General features: G+C 42.1%; 1 protein-coding gene and 1 non-coding gene across 2 annotated transcripts; both read left to right on the plus strand.

The window, feature by feature from the left end:
- The first annotated feature begins 3,340 nt into the window (after positions 1-3,340).
- TRNAW-CCA (transfer RNA tryptophan (anticodon CCA)) lies at positions 3,341-3,412 on the plus strand. The gene has a single exon. It is a non-coding gene; the product is annotated as a tRNA-Trp (tRNA).
- A 6,550-nt stretch (positions 3,413-9,962) lies between these two features.
- LOC125154087 (zinc finger protein 501-like) lies at positions 9,963-20,182 on the plus strand. Its single transcript, XM_047837807.1, has 5 exons — positions 9,963-10,109; positions 11,479-11,648; positions 12,151-12,248; positions 15,332-15,458; positions 18,909-20,182. Exons 2-5 carry the CDS (start codon positions 11,615-11,617, stop codon positions 20,120-20,122), a joined length of 1,473 nt encoding a protein of 490 aa, XP_047693763.1. The 5' UTR covers positions 9,963-10,109; positions 11,479-11,614; the 3' UTR covers positions 20,123-20,182.
- Positions 20,183-25,059: the final 4,877 nt, after the last annotated feature.

A 25,059-nucleotide genomic window follows, 5' to 3' on the forward strand; every position in this document is an offset into this window, starting at 1 on the left:
ATGTTATATGTTACAATTATCTTAATTCTTTCATTTATCTTTTCACTGAGATCTATTTGACATCCTGCGAGGGCATTTGGTGTTAGAGGTCTCCTTGGGGGAATAGAAATCCACACACCCAGTTTGGAGCTGTGGGAGGATTCCTCATTTCAGACATAGAAATGATCAAGTCCTTGTCCTGGCCGTACTCAGTTTACTGTTGTTACTTCAAATTATTTTTAAAGATTTTATTTTAAAGTAATCTCTACATCCCAGGTGGTGCTTGAACTTACAAGCCCAGTAGAGTCACATGCTCTACTGACAGAGCCACCCAGGCACCCCGACTGTTCTTTTACTTTAAAGTGGACTCTCATTAGGGGCGCCTTAACTGAGTGGCTCAGTTAAGCATTTGACTTCTGCTCAGGTCACAATCTCACGGTTCGTTTGCCCCAGCCCCACATAGGGCTCTGTGCTGGCAGCTCAGAGCCTGGAGCCTGCTTCAGATTCGGTGTCTCCCTCTCTTTCTGTGCCTCCCCGACTCACACTCTCTCTCTCAAAAATAAACATTAAAAAAGTAATAAAATGGACTTTCATTGAAAGGACATATATCTATAGATGCCTTACATCTCACAAGTCCCTATCTTCAATTTAAAACTAGAATCATTTGCTGTATTTGAAAAATTAAACCCATTTTTGAAACAACAAAAAGATACTTTTCTTCTTGTTGCAAATTTTAGTGACTCGGTCTAAGCTCTGAGAAATGCTGGCAGAGTGAAGTCTGGTTCTTCTGTCGCTGTAGCAAATTCACTGCAGCACGTACAATGGAAGCTTTACTGTGTGTGTACTCTCTTATAAATGGCATAGGACCTTCTAAATTTACTCCAGGGGTCTGGGTATGTGGTAAAAAGTAAGGCCCATGTAGAAAGGCAGCCTAGAACCAGAGACCTCAAGTCTTCAGTTTAAAATGTCCCCAACATGGCACAAAAACAGCCACTCAGATCAATGGAACAGAATAGAGAACCAGAAATGGACCCACAAACATATGGCGAACTAATCTTTGACAAAGCAGGAAAGAATATCCAGTGGAATAAAGACAGTCTCTTCAGCAAGTGGTGCTGGGAAAACTGGACAGCGACATGCAGAAGAATGAACCTGGACCACTTTCTTACACCATACACAAAAATAAACTCAAAATGGATGAAAGACCTAAATGTAAGACAGGAAGCCATCAAAATCCTCGAGGAGAAAGCAGGTAAAATTTCTTTGATCTTGGCCGCAGCAAATTCTTACTCAATAAGTCACCAGAGGCAAGGGAAACAAAAGCAAAGATGAACTGCTGGGACCTCATCAAAATAAAAACCTTCTGCACAGTGAAGGAAACCCATCAGCAAAACTAAAAGCAACAGACAGAATGGGAGAAGATATTTGCAAATGACATATCAGATAAAGGGTTAGTATCCTAAATCTATAAAGAACTTATCAAACTTAACACCCAAAAAACCAAATAATCCAGTGAAGAAATGGGCAAAAGATATGAATAGACACTTCTCCAAAGAAGACATCCAGATGGCCAACCGACACATGAAAAAATGCTCCATGTCACTTATCGTCAGGGAAAATACAAATCAAGACCACAATGAGATACCACCTTACACCTGTCAGAATGGCTAACATGAACAACTCAGGCAACAACAGATGTTGGTGAGTATGTGGGGAGAGAGGATCTCTTTTGCACTGCTGGTGGGAATGCAAACTGGTGCAGTCACTCTGGAGAACAGTATGGAGGTTCCTCAAAAAATTAAAAATCTAGAACTACCCTACGACCCAGCAATTGCACTACTAGGTATTTATCCAAGGGATACAGGTATGCTGTTTCCAAGGGGCACATGCACCCCAGTGTTTATAGCAGCACTATCAACAATAGCCAAAGTATGGAAAGAGCCCAAATGTCCATTGATGGATGACTGGATAAAGAAGATGTGATATATAGATATGGATATAGATATAGATATAGATATAGATATATAGATATATAGATATATACACACACACAATGGAGTATTACTCGGCAATCAAAAAGAATGAAATCTTGCCATTTGCAACTACATGGATGGAACTAGAGGGTATTATGCTAAGCAAAATTAGCCAGAGAAAGACAAAATCATATGACTTCATTCATATGAGGACTTTGAGACACAGAACAGATGAACCTAAGGGAAAGGAAGAAAAAATAATATAAAAACAGGAGGGGGACAAAGCATAAAGGATTCTTAAATATGGAGAACAAACAGAGGGTTACTGGAGGGGTTGTGGGAGAGAGGATGGGCTAAATGGGTAAGGGGCATTAAGGAATCTACTCCTAAAATCATCGTTGCACTATATGCTAACTAACTGGGATGTAAAAAAATAAAAATAAATTAAAAAAATAAAATGGCCCCAACAGAGCTAGTCTGATAGGCTGTCTGTGACCCACGAATGAGGAAGTACCTAAACTACTGTTTGTTCCCAGCTCAAAATTATCATTCTGGTCTGGACGTTCTAAAACGCAGAAGTGGAAGGTTTCCAGTTACACCGGCAAGGATATGGCGAGATCAGTCTTGGTATTTCACTCAGAGAGCCTTTATGATGCCCAAGTCGGGGACACCCGGTTGTCACTTGCCTCCTGCGTCCACAATCTCCCTGATGCCGGCTCCTCTCCATTCACTCAGCGCAATCAATGAACGCTGCGCTGCTACGGAAACGTATTACCCGTGGTCACGCCCCACATCCCAACTGCAAAGCATCACTCTCCCCTCCTCGACCCCTGGGTCTTTTGTGTCAGCAGTGCTCAACCTACTTATTGTAGTGTTCCCCCCGCCCCCGTATCTAATAAGACTTCTACAATGAATATGTGGGCTTTTTTTTTTTTTTTTTAGCAAAAGAGAAAGAGAAACTTCTAAGTGCCCTCTTTGAGAAACGGAAGTAGCCTCGCTCCTTAGGTGTGACCGGAGCGCAAATCCTCCTGTTGCTCCGCCCGCTGAAGGACTTGGAGAGAAGAGACCCGCGCCCCTGGCTTCGCTCTTGCCTTCCCTGGGAGCTGCGATTGGCATTTCCACAGGCAACGCTCCCTAAAAGCCCTGGGGAGGTGGCTTTCCCGAATTACGAGTATCCTCCCAGCCCTCAGCTCCTCCTTTGCTTCATTTACATTTACATTTTGCTTTGAATAGCCCCGTTATAAAAGGGACAGAGAGCTCATAGCCAGTCCCAAGTCAAAATAAAAGCAGTGTAAAAAAAAAAAAAAAAAAAAAAATACCGGACGCTGCACCTGACAACTGCTGAAATGCATGTTGTCCTAAAGGACAAAAACCCGGGCAGCTTTCACGACCTCGTGGCGCAACGGTAGCGCGTCTGACTCCAGATCAGAAGGTTGCGTGTTCAAATCACGTCGGGGTCACAGCTGTGGCTTTTCTGTTTGGCCACCCGAATCAATGCCGAAAGCGTCTGTCTGCTACCTCCCAACCTTGGGCTTTCTCTTTTTCTTTAGTCCAAAGGGACTTCTTGGGAACAACTCAGCAATGGACAGGCACTTAAACTGAAGGGTGAGGATGACCTGGAAGGGAAAACCCCCCACAGGAGCAGACATATAGGTCGTTGTGTCCCTATCCTTATCGGGACTATGCTTCAGAGAAGACATTAAAACAGGGCAGACTTTCCTAACGAATTCACTCTGGTGTAAAAGTAGTTTTGCTGGGTCGCTAGCCAGGCATGGCACAATCTCTCTGGTTGCTTTTGTGTCATTTTGAAGAAGATGTCGGTTTTCCAGTTCTCCCACCCTCCCCCAACCCCCACAAGCTCACACACACATACAGTTTTCATGGTTTGAGCTTCCTGTCGAAAGTCTCTGGACATTGTGGTTAAAGAGAAAATACTGTGAGGTTGGTTCAAAATGTATTATGTTGAGGATGCTGTTCTTGAACTTTCTGAGAGTGGAAATTGCCCTGGCATTTACCACCTTTTAATTCAGGATTCATTAAAAATCGTCCTTCCAGTTGAGATTTGAAACTATCAGGTTTCAGATACAAACCAGTTGCCATGACCTGAGAGCAAGGAGAAACCCAGCAGAAAGAGAGATCGAGGTGGACATATCATGATTAAGCTTTCATTACACCAGCCTCACTTCCCCTTTCAGTTTAAAAGTCTGTCCTTTGCTGAGCTTAAAAAAAAATGTTCTAGGGATTTTTTTCCCTCTTTCTTTCTTTGGTAATCTCCAAACCCAACGTGGGTCTTGAACTCAAGACCCTGAGATCAAGAGTGTCTCACTCTACTGAATGAGCCAGGCAGCGCTCTAGGTACTGCTTCTAAAGTTGTGAATGCCTGATGAAATCTTGGAATCGACAGCATAGCACTTGCTTTGAAGCTAAAGTGATGTGAACATGCAACCTTCTGAGCCAATGAGATGCGTTACCGTGGTGCTGGCACCAGATCCTCTTCGTGTATTTAACATCTGGTAATTTCCTCAGTTCTCAGTTGCAGGGGTTAATATTTGCTATCCATGCACCAGACGGTTTGGGCTTCTCTGGGCTTCTGGTCCTTTTGTTATGGAGATATACAAAGCAAGATGAAAAGGTCCGTAAAGTAGAGGTAAACAGGAGGGGAGGGTGCCTCAGAGAATTCTTGCCTTCACCGTTCAGAAACAGCCTCCCCTCCCTGGAGGTTTGAAGGTACCGCTATCCATCTCCCACAGTGCTGCTGGGCCCACCTCTTCTGAAGAACTTCAGGTTCTAGCATCCCCTAGAACAAATTTTATTCAGAAGGAATGTGAGGTGAACTGGGGAGAGTTCTTTTGACACAGGAGCATCCTCAGAAGCGGCAGGCGCTAGGTGAAATTCTACCCACCCAGGGAAAGCGGGCGGGAGCAAATGGAAGGAAATTCACATGAAGGTCAATCATCTTCCTGGGATCTCAGATGGGGAGCATTCTGGGTTCTTAGCTGGAGCCAAGTCCTACTCAGAGGACACAGAAGTGGCTCGGGGACCCGACCTGTCATCCCTGTTCCTCCCTACGTTCACATTCCTGGAAGGGACCTGCAGAACTGACTCCCCAAGTCATATGCCTAGAAACAGTCAACCTTGACCATCCCTCCTTTCCCTAAGTTCAAATGCCTGGACCTGACCTACACCTTCCCCCTCACCCCGCCCCCATCATCCCTTGCCTTCTGTAAAGAGAAACTTAGGCTCTGCTGTGGGTGAGTTTCTTTGCTTCTGAAGGTTTCCCCCTCTTTACAGTGACTCAGAGCAGTTTTCCTAATTCATTTCCCAAACATTTGCATAATCATAACAGCATAATTCACACACAAAATGTTCCAGGATATTCAAGCACTGTTGTAGGAGCTGGGGACAGGCCAGAGAACAAAACAGACTGGACTTTCAGGGAAGTACCATTCTCTTTGTATGTCTGATAAGATTTGTACACGTGACAGAAACGACCCAAGAGGGAGGCAAACACCGAGACGACCACGTGGTGGGGATGGGGACTCTCTTCCAGCCGTTAACACAGAGCGTTCTTGAACTGCACCTTTGACAAAGACTATGTGGTTGGTTTGTTCTGTTTTAAAAAGAAGGCAATTGCTACCTTTTTCTTTTAAAGAGTAAAATATGTTTACTTGTTTTTTAAATTTATTTTGAGAGAGAGAGAGAGCATGAGTGGGGGAGGGAGCAGAGAGAGGGAGAATCCCTAAGCAGAGAGCCTGACTTGGGCTTGAACCCATGAACCGTGAGATCATGAACTGAGCCAAAATCAAGAGTTGGATGCTTAACTGAGTCACTCAGGTGCCCCAGCAACTGAGTACTTAACTATTATCACACCCTTGTCTCTGAAAGACTAATAGCACCCTACTAAGAAGGCAGAAGAGATATGGTAAATAATGTCACAGAAATCATGGCCTTGGTTGGGACCCAGTTGGGAGAAGAAAACAGTCAGCTGGGGAAAATTTGAACACAACAAACAAAAAGAGTAAATGGGAGAACTGTTGACAAAAATCACCAACTCAAACGTCATGTGGGAGAAGACACTAAGCTCAAACTCAGTCCCCAGGGTACAGTAGGTACAAGCAGGCTCTGTGCTGTCAGTGCAGAGCCCAACAAGGGGCTCCGTCTCGTCAATCGTGAGCCAAAATCAAGAGTGGGATACTTAACCGACTGAGTCACCCAGGCACCCCTTTAATGATATATTCTTTTCTTATACTCACATAAAAAAGGAGAGTAAAATGATGAAGGCATTGCTAGACTCTTCACCTTCAGAATTCTGTTTTTCTGAATCATTTTCCCACTCAATGTTGTCTGTGCCCATGTTTTCCCATGGTATTTTTCTGGCTACTCTTACCAAGTGTATTGGTAATATGGCATCTCTTAAGTACTCTTAAGTATGCTCCACTGTTGTCTCTGGGATTTTCTTCCATGCTGTTGATATCCATGATGTGGTGACTACTCACCAGTGACACCTGACCAACAATTGTAAGGCACTTCTGGATAGCAGAGATATGAAAATGTAAAAGAAACCTGCATGTATTAGAATCAGGGGAAACAGTAAAATCTACTTTTTATGAAAAAAACTGTGACAACCACTCCTGGATCATTTCTGTGTATATTGTGTGTTCCTTGTCGTGGTTTTTAGATTCAAGCTGAGAAGTGCCTTCAGTCAGAGTGTATTCACTGTCTTTGTAAGGCTTTATGAACAGTGGTAGTATCATGAGTATCTGCACATCACACTGCAGAAAGATGTCCTATTAATTTAATCATCTTTATTAAAATTTTGCAGTTAAGCTTTTATTTGTATTTTGTATTTTAAGCTTAAAGGACCTAAAGCTGCCTGTTATGATTATGTTGGGGAACATGTTGATGGGAAAATTATTTTCCTTCATTATTTAAAACAAAACAAGATAGGTGTACCTGGGTGGCTCAGTCGGTTGAATGGGTTGGTCTTTTGACTTTGTCTCAAGTCAGGATCTTACAGTTTGTAGTGTTGAACCCCAGTTTGGGCTCCATGCTGACAGCATAGAGCCTTCTTGGGATTCTCTCTCTCCCTCTGTCTCTGCCCCTACCCTTCTCTCTCTCTCAAAATAAATAAACTTAAAAAATAAAACAAAACAAGATAAACAAGCATACATTCATTTGAAAAGTATTGCCCAAAAAGTGCTCAGAAGGCATCTCTGAAGGTATGAGCTAGGTTATGCTATAGAATCAAACAACCTGAAAATTCTCAGTAACAACAAGCAGGGTGTCTTTCCTACTCATGCTAGGTGTCCATGTCTGCACTCCAGAACCCAGACTGATGGAACAGTCTTATATGAGATATTCTAAGTCTCATGGCAGAGGGAAAAGAAATGGCAGACTAGAATCTGACTCTTAAACAGAAAAGGATGGCTCTCTCTCTCAAGGGAAGGTTATTGCAAGTCACAGATCCAAGCCTGAATTCAACTGGGCAGGAAAGTACGATCCTCTTGCAAGGAGGGGCAGCAAAGATTTTAAACAATAATGTAATAACTCTAGGCGTGGTTAAGATACACCTAAGGAAAGACACCCTTGATGTAATCGGTGCCTCCTTCCACTTCCCAAATGTATATTTTTAAAAATTTTAAACGTTTGTTCATTTTTAAGACACAGAGAGAGCAGAGCGTGAGCAGCGGAGGGACAAAGAGAGAGGGAGACAGAATCCAAAGCAGGCTCCAGGCTCTGAGCTGTCAGCACAGAGCCCGAAGTAGGGCTACAACTCACTGACCGAGAGATCATGAAGGGCAGAAGATGGATGTCTCAGCTCCAGCAGAGAGAGCAAATATGTCCTTCCTCTGTCCTTTTATTCTATTCAGACCCTTGATGGATTGGATGATGCCCACTAGCATTTATGAGAACATCTCCTTTACTCTGCCTACCAATTCAAATGCATTATAATCTCTTCCAGACACATCCTCACCGACACACCAAGAAATGTTTTACCAACTATCTTGTCACCCCCTAGTCTTAAAGTAGACGCATAAAATTAACCCAAAGTTGGATTTATTCCTACCTGAAAATCTGTCATTGTTCTGTGAAATAAATGGTGGTGAACTCATTGACTAAGAGAGAGGGCTTGGTCATGAAGTAGAGTTTAGTAAAGCAGTATTTGGAATGGCTGCTCAGAATGGAGTCAGAAGGGGAGACAACCACTTATAAAAGGAGATAGCTATGGATAAACAAAGGACTGCTAAATTATGCTAGGACCTAGCTGAAGCTGGGATTCATAATCGTGGAATGACATCTTCTCAGCACTCAACTTTGTTGACAAGGATCTGTGCTTGACACTGGGACAGTGATGCACAAAATATGCATAGTCTCTGTCTTCATGGAGCTTACAGTCAAGTAAGGAAGGTATACATTAAAAATGTAGCAGAAAAAAATGTATAATTGCAAATTGTGGCAAGTCTACAAAGAGAATGAACAAGGTTCTGTGAGAAAATCAATTTGAATTAAGGGGAAGGAGTTCAGGGAAAGCTTCCCTGAAGTGACTTTTGAACTGAAATCTGAAGGATGGTAGAGAGAGATTCTAAATAAAGGGAATGTGTAAAGGACAGCAAAGAATTTGGGATGTGTGTTACTAAAAAGCCTATGTAATAGTGGAGTTTCGAGAATGAAACGAAGATAGTAGCAGGTAATTCAGGATTGGCACAGCCAGATTATGTAGGGTTTTATAAATTGTGCTAAGGAGTTTGTCTTATTCCAGAGCAGAGGGAAGTCACTGAAGGGTTCTGAGGAAAGCGACATAAACAGATTTAATTCTCTTCTCTTCTTTTCTTAAATTTAGAGAGAGAGCAGGGGAGAGGCAGAGAGGAGAGACTGAGAATCCCAAAAAGGCCCTACACTATCAGCGCGGAGCCTGATGCGGACTGGAACCCATGAACTGCAAGATCATGACCAGAGCTGAAACCGAGTCAGACCCTTAACCAACTGAGCCACCCAGGCGCCCCCCAGATTTAATTTTTTTTTTTTTTTTTTTTTTTTTGAGACAGAGAGAGACAGAGCACGAGCAGGGGAGGGGCAGAAAGAGAGAGGGAGACACAGAATCCGAAGCAGGCTCCAGGCTCCGAGCTGTCAGCACACAGCCTGACACCGGGCTTGAACTCACAAACCGCCAGATCATGACCTGAGCCGAAGTCAGACGCTTAACCGACTGAGCCACCCAGGCGCCCCTCCCCAGATTTAATTTTTAAACGTTCATCTTGGCTGTCTTGAATAGCATGGATTGAGAAAGGCACAATTAGATGTGGAGGAACTATTCAGGTGGCTGGTAATTTGGACCGCAAGGACACTTGTGATACAACTGGTTTCTCCTGGCGAAGAACTGGAACTACAGCCTCGAGCCTTTATAAACAGAGAAAAAGAAGTATCATTCCTCTGGTTGCTCTTTGACTTCCATCCAGTACCAATGTTCATAAACTCCAGGTCGGCACAATCCCCACTTCAAAGCCCAACCTCCCTACTTGCCTTTTTCTCACATCTAACTTTTCCTTGTGAATTCCTTCCTATTCATGTTTATTTTATATCAACCAGGACAATGGCTTCTCACCCCTGCCTGTGGTTTTTACTTATCAGAATGCTTTCAACGAAATCACTAGCAGTGAGTTTGCAGACTCGGGGCTTTATTGTAAGAACGAGAAATACTAGGGAAAAAGACTGTGTAACAGGTGTATCCCCACACCACCACCAATTAATAATCCAACACTGAAAATACTTGGAGCTTTTAAACGACAGATTCTCACTGTATTCAGAAAGGAGACCTATCAGATGGGGAAATATCTGCATTTTAAGGTTGACACTGAAGGCCTGCAGTTCTCTCCCCTCGCTCTCCAGAGCCCCCCCCCCCCCCCCCCCCCCCGGGCAGGCACCGATGTCCCCGAGCCCTCTGGGAAGTGGAGTCCTTCCGCCGGGACCCCCGACCTGGCGCGGTCGGCTCCAAGTGCGCAGATGCGACTCCAGACGGAGCCTCAGGCTCGAGCCTTTTGTTCCCCCACAGCTCCGTGTGTCCGGAAAGCGACTCCGTCCTCCCCTCCGTCTTTCCCAGAGCGCAGCCCGGCGGGGACCCGCCCTGTGGCCGGAGCCGAGTGGGCAGCGCGTCCAGGGGTAAGAGCAAGCTGGACCCTGAGGCGCGGGCGTCGGCGACCCGCCGGTCGGTGAGCGCGGCTGCAGTGCCTCCCGCAGCAGCCCGGGCCAGGCTCTCAGCTTCCGGCCCGGCACATAAAGGGCCGGCCCTGCCCTCGTCCTATGCCCGCTCCCCGGTGCTGTGCGTAACCCTCCCGCTTCTCTCCGGCTGGGAGACAAGCCGGGTCTGAGGCTTCAGTTCTGAGCCAGGAGGCGTCCGGGAAGCGCGGTTGCCCCTAAGCCCTCTGGGAAGTGGAGTCCGGGAGCGTGGAGGGGGCGTGGCCGAACGGGGGACTGTGGGAGCACGACGGCTCCCGCCGTTTTGGGATTTAAATCTTGCCACTGCACTAAGAGCCTTAACCTGAACTCCTGGGACAGAAAGAAAAAAAGTGGGGTCTGTGTCTTACTCATTCCCCAAAGGACGCAGCCTTTGGCTACAAGCCAAGAGTACGCTTCCAAGGGGAAGGATTCAGCCTGCGGTTAAACAGGCACAAACCGCAAGCTCCGTGCCCTTTACAAAGATTGGTCAGGCTCAAGTCCCAAACCACGCATTTCAAGTGCAAGCAGGATACAGTTAATAAATTATTTCTGGTGGGAGTATCAAGATGTGGCAGCCATTCAACAGGATGTGCTGCAGGTGTCTTTTTTGCAAATTCTGTTGAATTTTGCGTCAGCTTGTCCCCTTAGGCTGTACCGACTCGTTTTGTTCTTCCTGGTCATTCAGCCTGGTTTAAAGTTTAGTTTTTCTTCCTTGACATGAGGGAACCCATGTTGTCTGCCAGTTACTGTCTGTCAGTTATTATTGTCAGTTATTACTGAAGTCTTTTGTTCTCGCCCTGACCATGCAAGGGAATCCTGGCCTGTACATTTTCAGGGTCTTTTAAAAAGGTTAGGAATCAGCTGTATACAGGCCCCATCTATCAACTGCCTGTCTCTATGAATAGTAAGGATGAATGAACTGCGGGAGTCCTGCTTTTATAGTTACCTGATGCTATAATCACAGGCTGTTTTATGGCCAGTTATGTGCTTTGGGGTCTCCTGGGTATTTCTGCACAGTCTGGAGCCAGGTGTGAGGCTCACAGTTCACTGCACTCACTGATTCTCTCCTGGTTTTGCCCTGGTTTGGCATATAGTGACTGGTATCAGTACTCTAGAGAATGCTCTTCTAGCTGTGGAGACTAATTTAGCCTAAATAATAAAGGTTACAAGCAAAGGAGAATTACTTCTGAGGCCCTAAGACTTAAACACATAGGAATAATCCTCCTAGGAATAGAGATAGAGAGGAAGATGCCCCAGGGAGCAGGAACCAACTCCAGAGGATGGCAAGCCTAACTTCAAAATCTCTCTCCAGAACTTCAGAGTAGAGTTGAATGATTTTCACAAAGAAGCAGATTATGTATTGTTGGAAAGTCCATGTTTATCTCATCTGAAACAGCAAATAAAGGAGAAATCATAGCAATAACAGGACAAAAAAAGAGAATCTAATCATGGATTATCTGACCATTGAAGCTGAGGAAGAAGGTAAGAATTACAGAAATAAACATGAAGCTGAAAGTGGGGACAAGTGGAAAAACACCTTTGATGAGAATTAAAAGGTTAGATGCCCCTGCATGAAAGGAAATGGAAGCAGACATGTGCCCAAGTAGAGAAACTCAGTAAGCGACCAATTTTGGAAATCACTAAGCAGGCTCCTTGTGACACATTCTCCAGTCCCATTTTCCTCTTTCAGCACTCCTGTGCCCATTCACATTCCCTCTGCAGCCATGGAAGAGAGAATATTCCATTTTCCACCCCCTGTTAGGCTATTATAAAAGGTTGATGTATTGTGGGTCTATAAGCTTAGCTTTTTGGGCAACAGACTTTCACTTTATCGTCTTATTGTACCCTCATCCCACCTTTTGGAGTGAAGTCAAGTGGGCCCTGTGTATACAATTTACCTGGCTTGTGATAACTTTTGTCCTAATGAATTTGGAAGTGGGGAAATAGAGCTTACCTCCTTCATAGCTTTTTCTTCTCCCTCTAGTCCTTCCAGCCATTACTACCGAGGATGCTTCTCTGCCCCAAAAACAGAACATGGAAGAAATGGAACCTACTGTTGAGCTCCTTCCTGTTGAGTTCCAGGCAAGTCTTTGATTTCCTCATATGAAATCTTAGCTTGGAGTTCACAGTGTGTCATTTGCTTTTTTCATCTTGCTTTGGAGGTCCACGGCAATTCCAACTAGAGAACTGAACCAAAGTAATTTTTCCTTGAAGACTGGAAGGTCTGGGGAGAGCTCAGGCTTGAGCACTGATTTTGGTAGTAGTCTGTGTGAACAGTATTTTAAATCACAAAAATAAGGGAATAGAAAAGAGATGAGATTTTATGACTGAGCTCTCCAACACTGTGAGATCAGGGAGATGAAGAGGAACCAGCAAAGGATACTGAGATGTGGCCAGTGTGGCCAGTGAGGTAGGAAGTCAAAAGTTTGGCATCCTGGTAAACAATTGGAGAAAGTGTTTAAAAGGAGCAGGGAGTGATCAGCTGTTAAATACTGCTGCTAAGTCAAGTAAGATGAGGCCTGAAAATTGACCACTGGATTTAAAAATATGAAGATCACTGGTCACTGCCAAGAACAATGTCATGGAGTTGTAGGAATGAAAGCCTGATCGGAAAGGGTTCAGAAGAGAATAGGAGAGAAGTTGGAAGCAGGGATGACCGACAGCCATTTTGGAGAGTTTTACGCTAAAGCAGAGGACAGAAATAGGGTGATAGCGGGAAGCAGTAGCAAGACCAAAGAGGGTTTTTATTTTTTATTTTTTTAAGATGGGAGAAATAACAGGTTGCTTATAGGCATGTAAGAATGGATGGAGAAGAGAAGATGTCTAACAACTGAGCTCTGGGGAACTCTAACATTTAGAGCCACTTTTCAAACATAGCTTCATTTGTTTTAAACAAGAAATCATGTGAGTTAGGAGTAATGCTTATTTCACAGTAAAACTGAGGCTCACAGCGGCTCCTGGCTGGCTCAGTCAGTGGAGCATGCGATTCTTAATCTCAGGGATGTAAGTTTGAGACCCACGTTGAGTGTAGAAATTACTTAAACATAAAATCTTGTGGGGGTGCCTGGGTGGCTCAGTTGGTTGGGTGGCCGATTTTGGCTCAGGTCATGATCTCATGCTTTGTGGGTTCGAACCCCACGTCAGGTTCTGTGCTGACAGCTCAGAGCTTGGAGCTTCCTTTGGATTCTGTGTCTCCCTCTCTCTGCCCCTCCCCTGCTCACACTCTGTCTCAAAAATAAATAAATGTTAAAAAAAAGTTTTTTAGGGGCCTCTGGGTGGCTCAGTAGGTTAAGCGTCCAACTTCAGCTCAGATCATGATCTCATGGTTTGTGAATTCGAGCCCTATGTTGGGCTCCGTGCTGACAGCTCAGAGCCTGGAGCCTGATTGGGATTTTGTGTCTCCCTGTCTCTCTGCCCCTCCCCCACTCATGGTCTGTCTCTCAAAGATAAATAAAAAACATAAAAAATTTATTTTTAAATCAGTAAATCCAAAATACATACATACATACATACATACATACATACATAAAAAGTAAATTTCAGGTGCCTGGGTGGCCCAGTTGGTTAAGTATCCGACTCTTGATTTTGGCTCGGGTCATGACCTCACAGTTCCTGAGACTGAGCCCTTTGCTGGGCTCTGTGCTGACAGCGTGAAGCTTACTTAGGATTCTCTCTCTCCCCCTCTCTCTGCCCCTTCCCCATTCATGTGCATATGGTCTTTCTCTCAAAATCAGTAAATAAACTTAAAAAACATAAAATCAGTAAATCCACTCATTCAGAACAACTGCAATTACTAAAAGATAACTAGATAAATCTAAAAGTCATGACCCTAAGTACAGAGAAGGAAGAACAGCATGACTATCTGTATACATTCAGGATATCAAGCAGAAGCTCTATAAAATCTCAGAATATTTCAGGAATCAGTATAAATTACATATCTGAGACTTACCCCATCTACAACAACTAAGTGCAATTAGTCATTGACATTTGGTTGTCATTCAGTGGTTAAATTTTTTTTTATGTTTTTTTTTTTTTTTTTTGACAGAGAGAGAGACAGAACATGAGCAGGGGAGGGGCAGAGAGAGAGGGAGACACAGAATCCGAAGCAGGCTCCAGGCTCTGAGCTGTCAGCAAAAAGCCCAACGCGGGGCTCAAACCCATGGACCACGAGATCATGATCTGAGCTAAAGTCCGACGCTCAACTGACTGAGCCACCCAGACGCCCCCCCAGTGGTTAATTTATATTAGATTTATTTAGTAAAATATGTGAGAGACAGAAAAATATAGGAAAGAGGATAGCTTTGCTATCAAATCACTATGTTGTACACCTGAAACTAATATACTTTATGTCAACTATACTTGAATTTAAAGAAAGAGTATATGGGGTGCCTGGGTGGCTCAGTTGATTGAGCATCTGACTCTTGATTTCAGCTCAGGTCATGATCCCAGGGTCGGGGGATTGATCCCCACATCAGGCTCTGCTCTGAGCATGGATCCTGCCTAAGATTCTTTCCCTCTGCCCCTCTCTCCTACTCATGCTCTTCTCTCTAAAGTAAAGTAAAATAAAATAAAATAAAATAAAATAAAATAAAATAAAATAAAATACGTTGTTCCATTAAAAAAAAAAAAAAAAGAACCAAAAGAGTATAGCTTTGGAGCCAGACTGTCTGGGTCCAGATGTCATATCTGATCCTCACATCTGTAAATACTGTTAATAATAGTACTTATCTCATGAAGTTATCATTACAAGAGGTAGTTCAAAGGGCTCAGCACATAGAAAATATAAGTGTTAGCTGTTACTATTTTCCCTAATACAGACTAATACATAGAAATCTTAGACTGTTCCATTAAAATAAAGGTTTAACCGTCATATTAAAAAATACTGTCTCTTATAGATTGTTCTCCTCCCCAAGTTCTATAAGAATATGCTTGTTCTTGGGGCGCCTGGGTGGCTCAGTCAGTTGAGTGTCTGACTTCGGCTCAGGTCATGATCTCACGGTCCATGGGTTCAAGCCCTGCATCGGGCTCTGTGCTGACAGCTCAGAGCCTGGAGCCTGCTTCCGATTCTGTGTCTCCTTCTCTCTCTGCCCTCCCCCACTTGTGCTCTGTCTCTATCAAAAATAAATAAACATAAAAAAAATTAAAGAATATGCTTGTTCTTCCAGGAATTGGTGACAGTCAAGGATGAGGAAATGGACTTCAGTCATGTGGAGGAAGAAGAGCTGAATTCTGCCCAAAGGTACATGGGCATTGATATGAAAGTGGAGAATTGTGGGAGCCTGGTATTTTGGGGTAAGGAAATTATTTTGTAATGCAAACTGCTTACTGGGACATAAACTTCCTCTATAACTCATGGCATCTAAAATGCCATAGTTTTGCTTAAAATCCAGAAAGCCCTGATCTCCTAGGAGATCCCTGATCACTCTGGGCTCAGAATTGGGCTTTTTTTCTCTTTTGGCAAGTAAAAGTTTACTATTTCTGGTATTGAAAAAGGATAGCTTTATTACATTGGTTTTAAGATTTATAAAATTATAGTGACCAAAACAGTGTGGTACTGGTATAGATGTAAATCGATAGAACAGAATAGATAGTCCAGAAATAGACCTGCACATATGTGGTCAATTTTTTTTTGCAATCATTCATTTTATCTTTTTTTTTTTTTTTTAAGGAATAGAATTTAGTGTCTCTTATGTTTTGTCTCCCTTTCTGTTTTTTATCTTAATTTTCACTTCCTTTTCCCTGTGTTCATCTGTTTTGTTTCTTGAATTCCACATATGAGTGAAATCATATATTTGTCTTTCTCTGACTTATTCTACCTAGCATAATATACTCTATTTCCATCCGTGTTGTTGCAAATGGCAAGATTTCATTCTTTTTGATTGCCAAGTAATATTCCATTGTGTATATATACCACATCTTCTTTATCCATTCGTCATTTGATGGACATTTGGGCTCTTCCCGTAATTTTGCTATTGTCAATAGTGTCGCTATAAACATTGGGGTGCATGTGCTCCTTCAAATCAGCATTTTTGTATCCTTTGGATAAATACCTAATAGTGTAATTGCTGGGTTATAGGGTGTTCTATTTTTAATTTTTTGAGGAACTTCCAAACTTTTCCAGAGTGGCTGCACCACGAACTGCAAGATTATGACCTGAGCCGAAGTCAGACGCTTAACCAACTGAACCACCCAGGCACCCCATATAGTTGGATTTAAATCTTACATATAGCTACTTGTCTTCTATTTGTTCCATCTATTCCTTATTCATTTTTCTTTCTTTTTCACTTTTTTGGTTGCATATTTTTTTTACTCTATTTTATATCCACAATTAGCTTACCATTAAACCTTATTTAAAGTTCTTTTAATGGTTGTCCTAGAGTTCCCAAATGCTTCTCTAATTAATCACAGTTATCTATTTTTAAAATTTATTTATTTTGAGAGAGCAGAGGAGGGGCAGAGAGAGAGAGAGAGAGAGAGAATCCCAGGCAGGCTCTGTGCTGTCAGCACAGAGCCCAATGCAGGGCTCGAATTCACAAACCATGAGATCATGACCTGAGCCAAAACCAAGAGTTGGACGCTTAACCAACTGAGACATGCAGGTAGCCCAGTCACAGTATATTTTTATTATTTTTTAATTTTTCTTATTTTTTTAATTTTTAAAATGTTTATTATTTTTGAGAGAGATAGAGAGACAAAGAGCAAGCAGGGAAGGGGCAGACAGAATCGGAAGCAGGCTCCAGGCTCTGAGCTGTCAGCATAGAGCCCGATATGGGGCTCGAACTCATAGACCACAAGATCATGACCTCAGCTGTAGTCGGCAGCCCAACTGACTGAGCCACCGAGGCACCCCAATCACAGTATATTTTTAAAGAGTAATATACCAGGGGCACCTGGGGGGCTCAGTCGGTTAAGTGTCCCACTTCAATTCAGGTCATGATCTCACAGTTCCTGAGTTTGAGCCCCACATTGGACTCTCTACTGTCAGCACAGAGCCTGCTTCAGACCCTCTGTCTCCCTCTCTTTCTGCACCTCCCCTGCCAAAAATAAGTAAACATTTATTAGAAAGAAAAAGAATATTATACCACATCATGTCTGGTATAAGAACCTTACTTCTGGAGACTTCTAATTCCTCTCTCCCATCTTTTGTATAATTGTTCTCATGCATTTTACCTTTACATACACTATAAAATCACAATACATTGCTACTATTTTTGTTTGACAGTCAATTATCTCTTAGAGTAATTAAAAATAAGAAAAAAAGGGGGGGTGGACCCTGGGTGGCTCAGTTGGTTAAGCTTCTGACTTTGGCTGAGGTCACGATCTCAAAGTTCATGGGTTTGAGCCCAGTGTCGGGCTCTGGGCTAAAAGGTAAGAGCCTGGAGCCTGCTTCAGATTCTATGTTTCTCTCTCTCTCTGCCCCTCCCCTGCTCATGCTCTGTCTCTCTCAAATAAACATAAAAATTTTTTTTAGTAAGAAAAAAATTAATTTTATATCTATTTTCATTTATGCCATTGCCAGCACTATTCATTTTTTATATTGATCAGGGGTTGGCAAACTTTCTCTATAAAGGACCAGATGGTAAACATTTTCTGCTTTGTGGGCCATATACTCTTTGGCAATTAGTTAACTTTGCCATTGTAGCATGAAGGCAGCCATAAACAATATGTAAACAAGTGAGAGTGGCCAGATTTGGTCTGTGGTGGGTCAGTTTGGCCCATTGATACAAGTTTTTGACTTGTATCAATCACCTTCTGCCTACAAGAGCATTTCTTTCTTTCTTTTTTAATCCGAGTTAGTTAACATATAGTGTAATAATGATTTCAGGAATAGAATTTAGTGACTCATCACTTACATATAATACCCAGTGCTCATCCCAAAAAGTGCCCTCCTTAATGCCTATCACCCATTTAGCCCATCTCCTCACTCACCTCCCCTCCAGCAACCCTCAGTTTATTCTCTGTATTTAAGCGTCTCTTATGGTTTGCTTCCCTGTTTTTATCTTATTTTTGCTTCTTTTCCCCTATGTTCATCTGTTGTGTTTCTTAAATTCCACATATGAGTGAAATAATATGATATTTGTCTTTCTCTGACTTATTTCTGGGGGACTGGAGGGAACTATTTAAAAAGTCAAAAGTGTTGTTTCTGGGTGATTATTATAAATGATTTTTTTTGTCTTGTACTTTTTCAAAACTGTCTAATCTCAACCTGTGTTTTCATCTTTCCACCCTTCTCTAGATGTTTTATATCAACATTTATTCTCATCCCACCTGCTTATATCCTCCTTTCTGGTTAGTCTGCTCAGTTTTCCACTCTCTTAAGTACAGCATCCTCACTGTCCTTTTATTGTGCCTTATATTACTCATTCTCCCATCTCTGTTATTTTCTGACACTTCCTCTGCCACTGCCAGGAAGTGCTTTCTGAAAACATTCTAATAAACATGTTTAATAAGCATCATTTTTGGGGTTGCCTAGATGGCTCAGTTGGTTGAGCATCTGATTCTTGGTTTCAGCTCAGGTCATGATCTCATGGTTGTGGGATCAAGCCTCATGCTGGGCTCTGCGCTGACAGCAAGGAGCTGTCTCCCTCTCTGCCCCTCTCTCTGGATCTCTCTTTCTCTAAAAATAAATCAACACTTTTTAAAAAGCATCATTTTTGTTTTATTTTCCTCTTGCTAACTCAGCAGTTTTCTTTCTCTCATCACAGAGAAAACAAAAATACGTGTACTTTTTATTTATTTCAGATTCCGAATCTATACCTGAAACTAAAGAATCTTTTTCAAAGCAAGAACTTTATGAAGAAGTGTCCTCCGAAAGAGAGCTGATAATAGAAAGACTTAAAAAGGTTGAGGCCTGGGACTCCAGATTGATAGAAGCCTGGCAATGTGAAGGCACATTAGAAAGGCAGCAAGGAAACCAGAAGAAAGATTTAAGGGAAGCCATAATTAAACACAACAAAACCACTGTGGAGGATTGTAATGAAATTGGGGAAAGTTCAAACCCAATCAAACATCGAAATATTTACTCAGTGAAAAAGCCTTGGAAGTGCAATGAATGTGGGAAGTTCTTCAGTTACTACTCAGCCTTTATCCTACATCAGAGAATTCATACTGGAGAGAAGCCTTATGCATGTACTGAATGTGGAAAGGCCTTCAGTCGGAGCTCATCACTTATTCAGCATCAGAGAATTCACACGGGAGAAAAACCTTACGAGTGTAACAAATGTGGGAAAGCCTTCAGTCATCGGTCAGCCCTCATTCAGCATCATATCATTCACACTGGAGAAAAGCCCTATGAGTGCAATGAATGTGGGAAAGCCTTCAACCAAAGCACATACCTTATTCAGCACCACAGAATCCATACTGGAGAGAAACCCTATAAATGCAAGGAATGTGGGAAAGCTTTCAATGATACCTCATCCCTAATTAAACATCAAAGAGTTCATACTGGAGAAAAACCTTATGGATGTAAAGAATGTGGGAAAGCCTTTAGTGACAGGTCGGGCCTCACTCAACATCAGAGAACTCATACAGGGGAAAAGCCATATGAATGCAGTGAATGTGGGAAAGCTTTCAGCTACTGTTCAGCTCTTATTCAACATCAAGGAACCCATACTGGGGAGAAACCTTACAAATGTAATGAATGTGGGAAAGCCTTCAGTGATCGCTCAGCTCTCATAAGACACCAAAGAATTCATACTGGGGAGAAACCTTACAAATGTAAAGAATGTGAGAAAGCCTTCAGCCAGAGCTCATCTCTTACAAAGCATCTGAGAACTCATACTGGAGAGAAACCATATAAATGCAGTGGTTGTGACAAAGCCTTCAGTCAGAGTTCATCTCTTATTCAACATCAGAAAACCCATACAGGAGAAAAACACTACAGATGTAAGAAATGTGAGAAAACCTTCAGTGTGCGTTCAGCCTTTTATCAACATAAAGAAATTCATGATGAATAGAATGCAGTAAATTCATGAAATAGTTATGTATTCTTGGGGCACCCAGCTGGCTCAATAAGGCTGGCTCAATGCAATTCTTGATATTGGGGTCATGAGTTGGAGTCCCATGTTGGGCAGAGTTTACTTAAAAAAAGAAAAAAAGAGGGGCACCTGGGTGGCTCAGTCGGTTAAGCATCCGACTTCAGCTCAGGTCATGATCTTGCACTCCATGAGATTAAGCCCTACATCAGCTCAGAGCCTAGAGCTTGCTTCAGATTCTGTGTCTCCCTCTCTCTCTGCCCCTTTCCCGCTGGCACTCTTTCTCTCTTAAAAGTAAACATTAAAAAACGAAAAGAGAATTATGTATGCTCTACTGATCATGTAGACCTGTGTTCTAAATATTACAGGGTACTACAAAAATGTATGAGGCTGCATCATGCAAAAAATAGCTCTCTTCCTTGAAATGGTATTAGGTATGGGAAGAGGACAAGAGGTATAGTAACAGAACCCAAGAAGCTGAAGAGTGGAGAATTCCTAGGGGAGCACAGAAGGAGAAAGTCTGGTTAAGTCAGAGAAAAGAGAGTCAGGAGCTAAGCATCTAATATCAGTAGAAAAACTAATCCAAGCAGCAGACTTAACAGTACTTGAGGCTGATGGCTCTCTAAATAGTAGTTTCAACCTGAAGCCAAGTGTGGAAGATCAGGATCCCAAAGAGGAAAATCACCAGGATGTTTCTCTAGGAAAATAAAGAGGAAGAAAAATATCTAAGCCTAGGAAATCCTCCGTTTCTCTGTCCCTGAACTCCACTTGTTCACTTGAACATTTGCAAACATTTAAACCATTGCTTATTAATCCTGGGTGTACACTGAAATCATCTGAAAGATACCCGGGTCCCAGTCCTAGAGATTCTGATTAAATTTGGCCTGGGGTGTAGCCTGGGCATCAGGAATTTAAAAACTCCTCAGGTAGTTCCACCAAGATTAAGAACCACTGATTTAGGCTCTTAGTGCACAAGGATCAAGTCAATAAGGAAAGATAGTAACAACCCACGTTCATTCTCAGGAGCTCTCTGTGTCCTTGTTTCTGCCTTTTTTTTCTCTTGCCAATTATATAATGTCATCCTTTCTTTTACCTGACGTTGGATCCTTTTGTTTGGTCCTTTTTTGTTTTCTCTGACTTTGTGTAAATTGAGCTGCCTGACCCTAACTTCTGCTCTGGCCCCTTACCCTTGCTAAATGTGCTCTTTTAAGCCTGCTTACAGCTTTCTCAACCTCTTCTGCCCACAAGGATCATATATTGTGCTTGCTACCCATGGCCCGATGGTGGCAAATATTAACCATAAGAAATAAGAGGAGAACCTAAAGACCAAAATCAGGAGTGGAGACAGGGTGACTGGAAGGGAACTTCAAAGGGTTAAACTTTTGACTCCAACTGTATAGTTTGTATCTTAGAATTCCTGAAATTGTAATAAAATTTAGTTGTGTGCACAAATTAATACTGAACTTCAAGGGATGTAGGTGGAAGGAAAGGTAAATAAAAAGTGTTTCTACATTTAGTATGACAAACAGTAGTAATGCTAAAGAGATTACGAGAAATTACAGATGATACTGTAATCCCTAAAGAATACCCATTAAATAATAATGCAAGTAGAGGAATTAAATCACATATTAAAAAATGTTTAACCCTAGGGGTGCCTGCTGGCTTAGTCAGGGAGCATGCGACTCTTGGGGTTGTGAGTTTGAGTCCTACATTGGGTGTAGAGATTACCTAAATAAATAAAACTTAAAATGTTTAACCCAGAAGAAGGCAGGAAAGGAGGAAGAGAGACACAGATAGAACAAATTGTAAACAGGCAGCAAACTGGGAGACCTAAGTTCAACCATATCAGCAATTGCATCAAACCTAAAAGAAACACTCCAAATAAAACTGACAGGTTGTCAGACTGAATAAAGAATGACCCAACTATATCTAAAAGAGGAACACTTTAAATACAGAAACACAGGTGAACATTCAAGAGATAAAGATACACAATGAAAACACTAATCATAAGAAAGCTGGATATGTTAATATCAGATATAATATAATTCAAGAAGGTATCATCATAAACAGAGGACATTTTATAATGATAAAATGGTCAATTCATCAAGGTTGGTAAATCTTATAATGTGTAACTATGTTACAGATGTGACGTGTTAATATTATAAATAAGATCATTTTAAGTTTACTAATATATTATGTGCCTAATATCAGGGCTTCCAAAATCACAAGGTAAAAACTGACAGAACTAAATTTTAAAAAAGAACAATCCACAATTTTATAATTGGAAATTATAGCACTCCATTCTCAGCAGTTGATAGAATATCTAGACAACAAATATTAAAGATTTAGAAGAGCTGAACAATATGTCTATATTGTCTACCATCTTGAATTGAGTGGCATATATACTTTATAGAACACACAAGGAACACCCAGCAACTTCAGAGTGCACATTCCCTTCAAGTGCACATGAAATGTTCAAGTTAGATTGTACACTGGGCCTTAGAGCAAGGCTCAGTAAATTTAAAGGACTTAGGATATTCTCTACTACATTTGATGAAAGTAGAGATCAATAAAAATAACAGGAGGGGTGGGGCGCCTGGGTGGCTCAGTCAGATAAGTATTCGACTTCACCTCAGGTCATGATCTCACGGTCTGTGAGTTCGAGCCCCGTGTCGGGTTCTGTGCTGACAGCTCGGAGCCTGGAGCCTGCTTCGGATTCTGTGTCTCCCTCTCTGCCCCTCCCCTGCTCATGCTCTGTCTCTCTCTGTCTCAAAAATAAATTTAAAAAAAATCAGCAACAACAACAAAAAAATAGGAGGGGTGCCTGCGTGGCTCAGTGGGTTAAGCATCCAACTTTGGCTCAGGTCATGATCTCACGGTTTGTGGGTTAGAGCCCTGCATCGGGCTCTGTGCTGACAGCTCAGAGCCTGGAGCCTGCTTTGAATTCTGTCTCCTTCTCTCTCTTCCCCTCCCCAACCTGTGCTCTGTCTCTCTGTCTTTCAAAAATAAATAAATGTTACAAAAAAAAAAAAAAAAAGGTTGAGGGGCATCTGGGTGGCTCAGTCAGTTATGCCTCTGACTCTTGATCTCAGCTCAGGTCATAATCTCACTGTTTGTGAGTTCCAGCCCCGCATCGCATTCTGCACTGATTGCGCAGAGTCTGCTTGGGATTCTGTCTCCCCTTCTCTCTAACCCTTGCCCACTTGTGCTCTCCCTCTCTCAAATAATATACTTTAAAAAAAAAAAAAGGTTGAAAGTCTATCATCTCAGTTTCCATTGAAAGACTAAAACTGGAAGCAAATTTAAACACAAAGTAAAAGAAAATATATGATAAAGAGAAGAAATGTTTAAAATACAAAGCAGATACACAATAAAGAAAATCAACAAAGGCAAAGGTTGGTACTTTGTGTATGGCTACTTTTACAAACAACAGAAAACTGGGAGAGTACACAAGAAAATTATATGTAGGCATTGGAGGGAGTGAAGTGAACGGAGCAGGGGTAGAGTGCCACCCTCTACTGTATTTTGTTTTGATTTTTGAGTCACTCAAAAAGTTTTAGTATCCATCTAGTACTATTCTAAGCCATATTGGATCCTGAAGCAAAAAGAAACATATATGCCCCTATATACACTTATCAAAATATCTTCCCATGATTTGAATCAGATTGGAAAAGTTAATAAAAGCTCCATAATTAAGAAAAAATGACTATAGAGGCGCCTGGCTGGCTCAGTCAGTAGAGCATGTGATTCTTGATCTTGTGGTTGTGAGTTTGTGCCCCTTGCTGGGCATCAAGTTTACTTAAAAAATAAAAATATAGATAGATAGATAGATAGATGATAGATAAAAATGAAAAAAAATGACAACCTGTACAGAGTGGGATGTGATGGCTTCATGGTCCAGGAACCATGAGCTGATTAGAAATAACTGTTCCAAATTCACAATAATCCTGGATTATAAAACAAGCAAACAATAATTTGTCTTATCTAAAAGTCTGATATTTTGTTTTTCATGGATTTTTTTGCATTAATTTTGATTTAGAAGATATTGAATTAAAACATTATTCCTCTTGATTACTGAGTTTTTGGGTGCCCTCTTAAATTTTGCATCCAAGGTGATTGCTTCATTTGCCTCACCCTGATCCCTGCCCTGAACACATTAGACAGGATCATCTGGAGCTGAAGAGCTGGAATGGAGGGGATTCAGTGATTTTCATCATGCCCAGAGAAAGCAAAGACTCTTTGTGGACATATTTCTTTAAAGACTCATGGGGCACTTGGGTGGCTCAGTAGAATGGGTGTCTGACTTCGTCTCAGGTCATGATCTCACAGCTGGTGAGTTCGAGCCGCGAGTTGGGCTCTCTGCTGTCAGCGCAGAGCCCTCTTTGATTCCTGTCTCCCCCTCTCTCTCTGCCCCTCCCCAACTCATGCTTTCTGTCTCAAAAATAAACAAAAACATAAAAAAAAAAAAACCTCATTAAAAGACTGTAGGGGTGCCTGGGTGGCGCAGCCGGTTAAGCGTCCGACTTCAGCCAGGTCACGATCTCGCGCTCCGTGAGTTCGAGCCCCACGTCAGGCTCTGGGCTGATGGCTCAGAGCCTGGAGCCTGTTTCCGATTCTGTGTCTCCCTCTCTCTCTGCCCCTCCCCCGTTCATGCTCTGTCTCTCCCTGTCCCAAAAATAAATAAACGTTGAAAAAAAAATTTTTTTTTAAAAAAGACTGTAAAGATATTGGTAGGTTTTAGGAAATTCTAAAACTTGATTTGTATTTTTGTTGTTGTTGTTTACTAAGAATCACAGCTTGGTGTTACTGGGCAATTTGCGTTTTCTTCTTTGTGACTGAGGAAATCAACAGAGACATCCATCGGTTATCCAATCTCACTCGAGGATTTTCCATCTGGAGGTCTGGAAGCTTCATCTCAG

This window comes from Prionailurus viverrinus, chromosome E3 (genome assembly GCF_022837055.1).
Source record: "Prionailurus viverrinus isolate Anna chromosome E3, UM_Priviv_1.0, whole genome shotgun sequence".
NCBI lineage: Eukaryota > Metazoa > Chordata > Mammalia > Carnivora > Felidae > Prionailurus > Prionailurus viverrinus.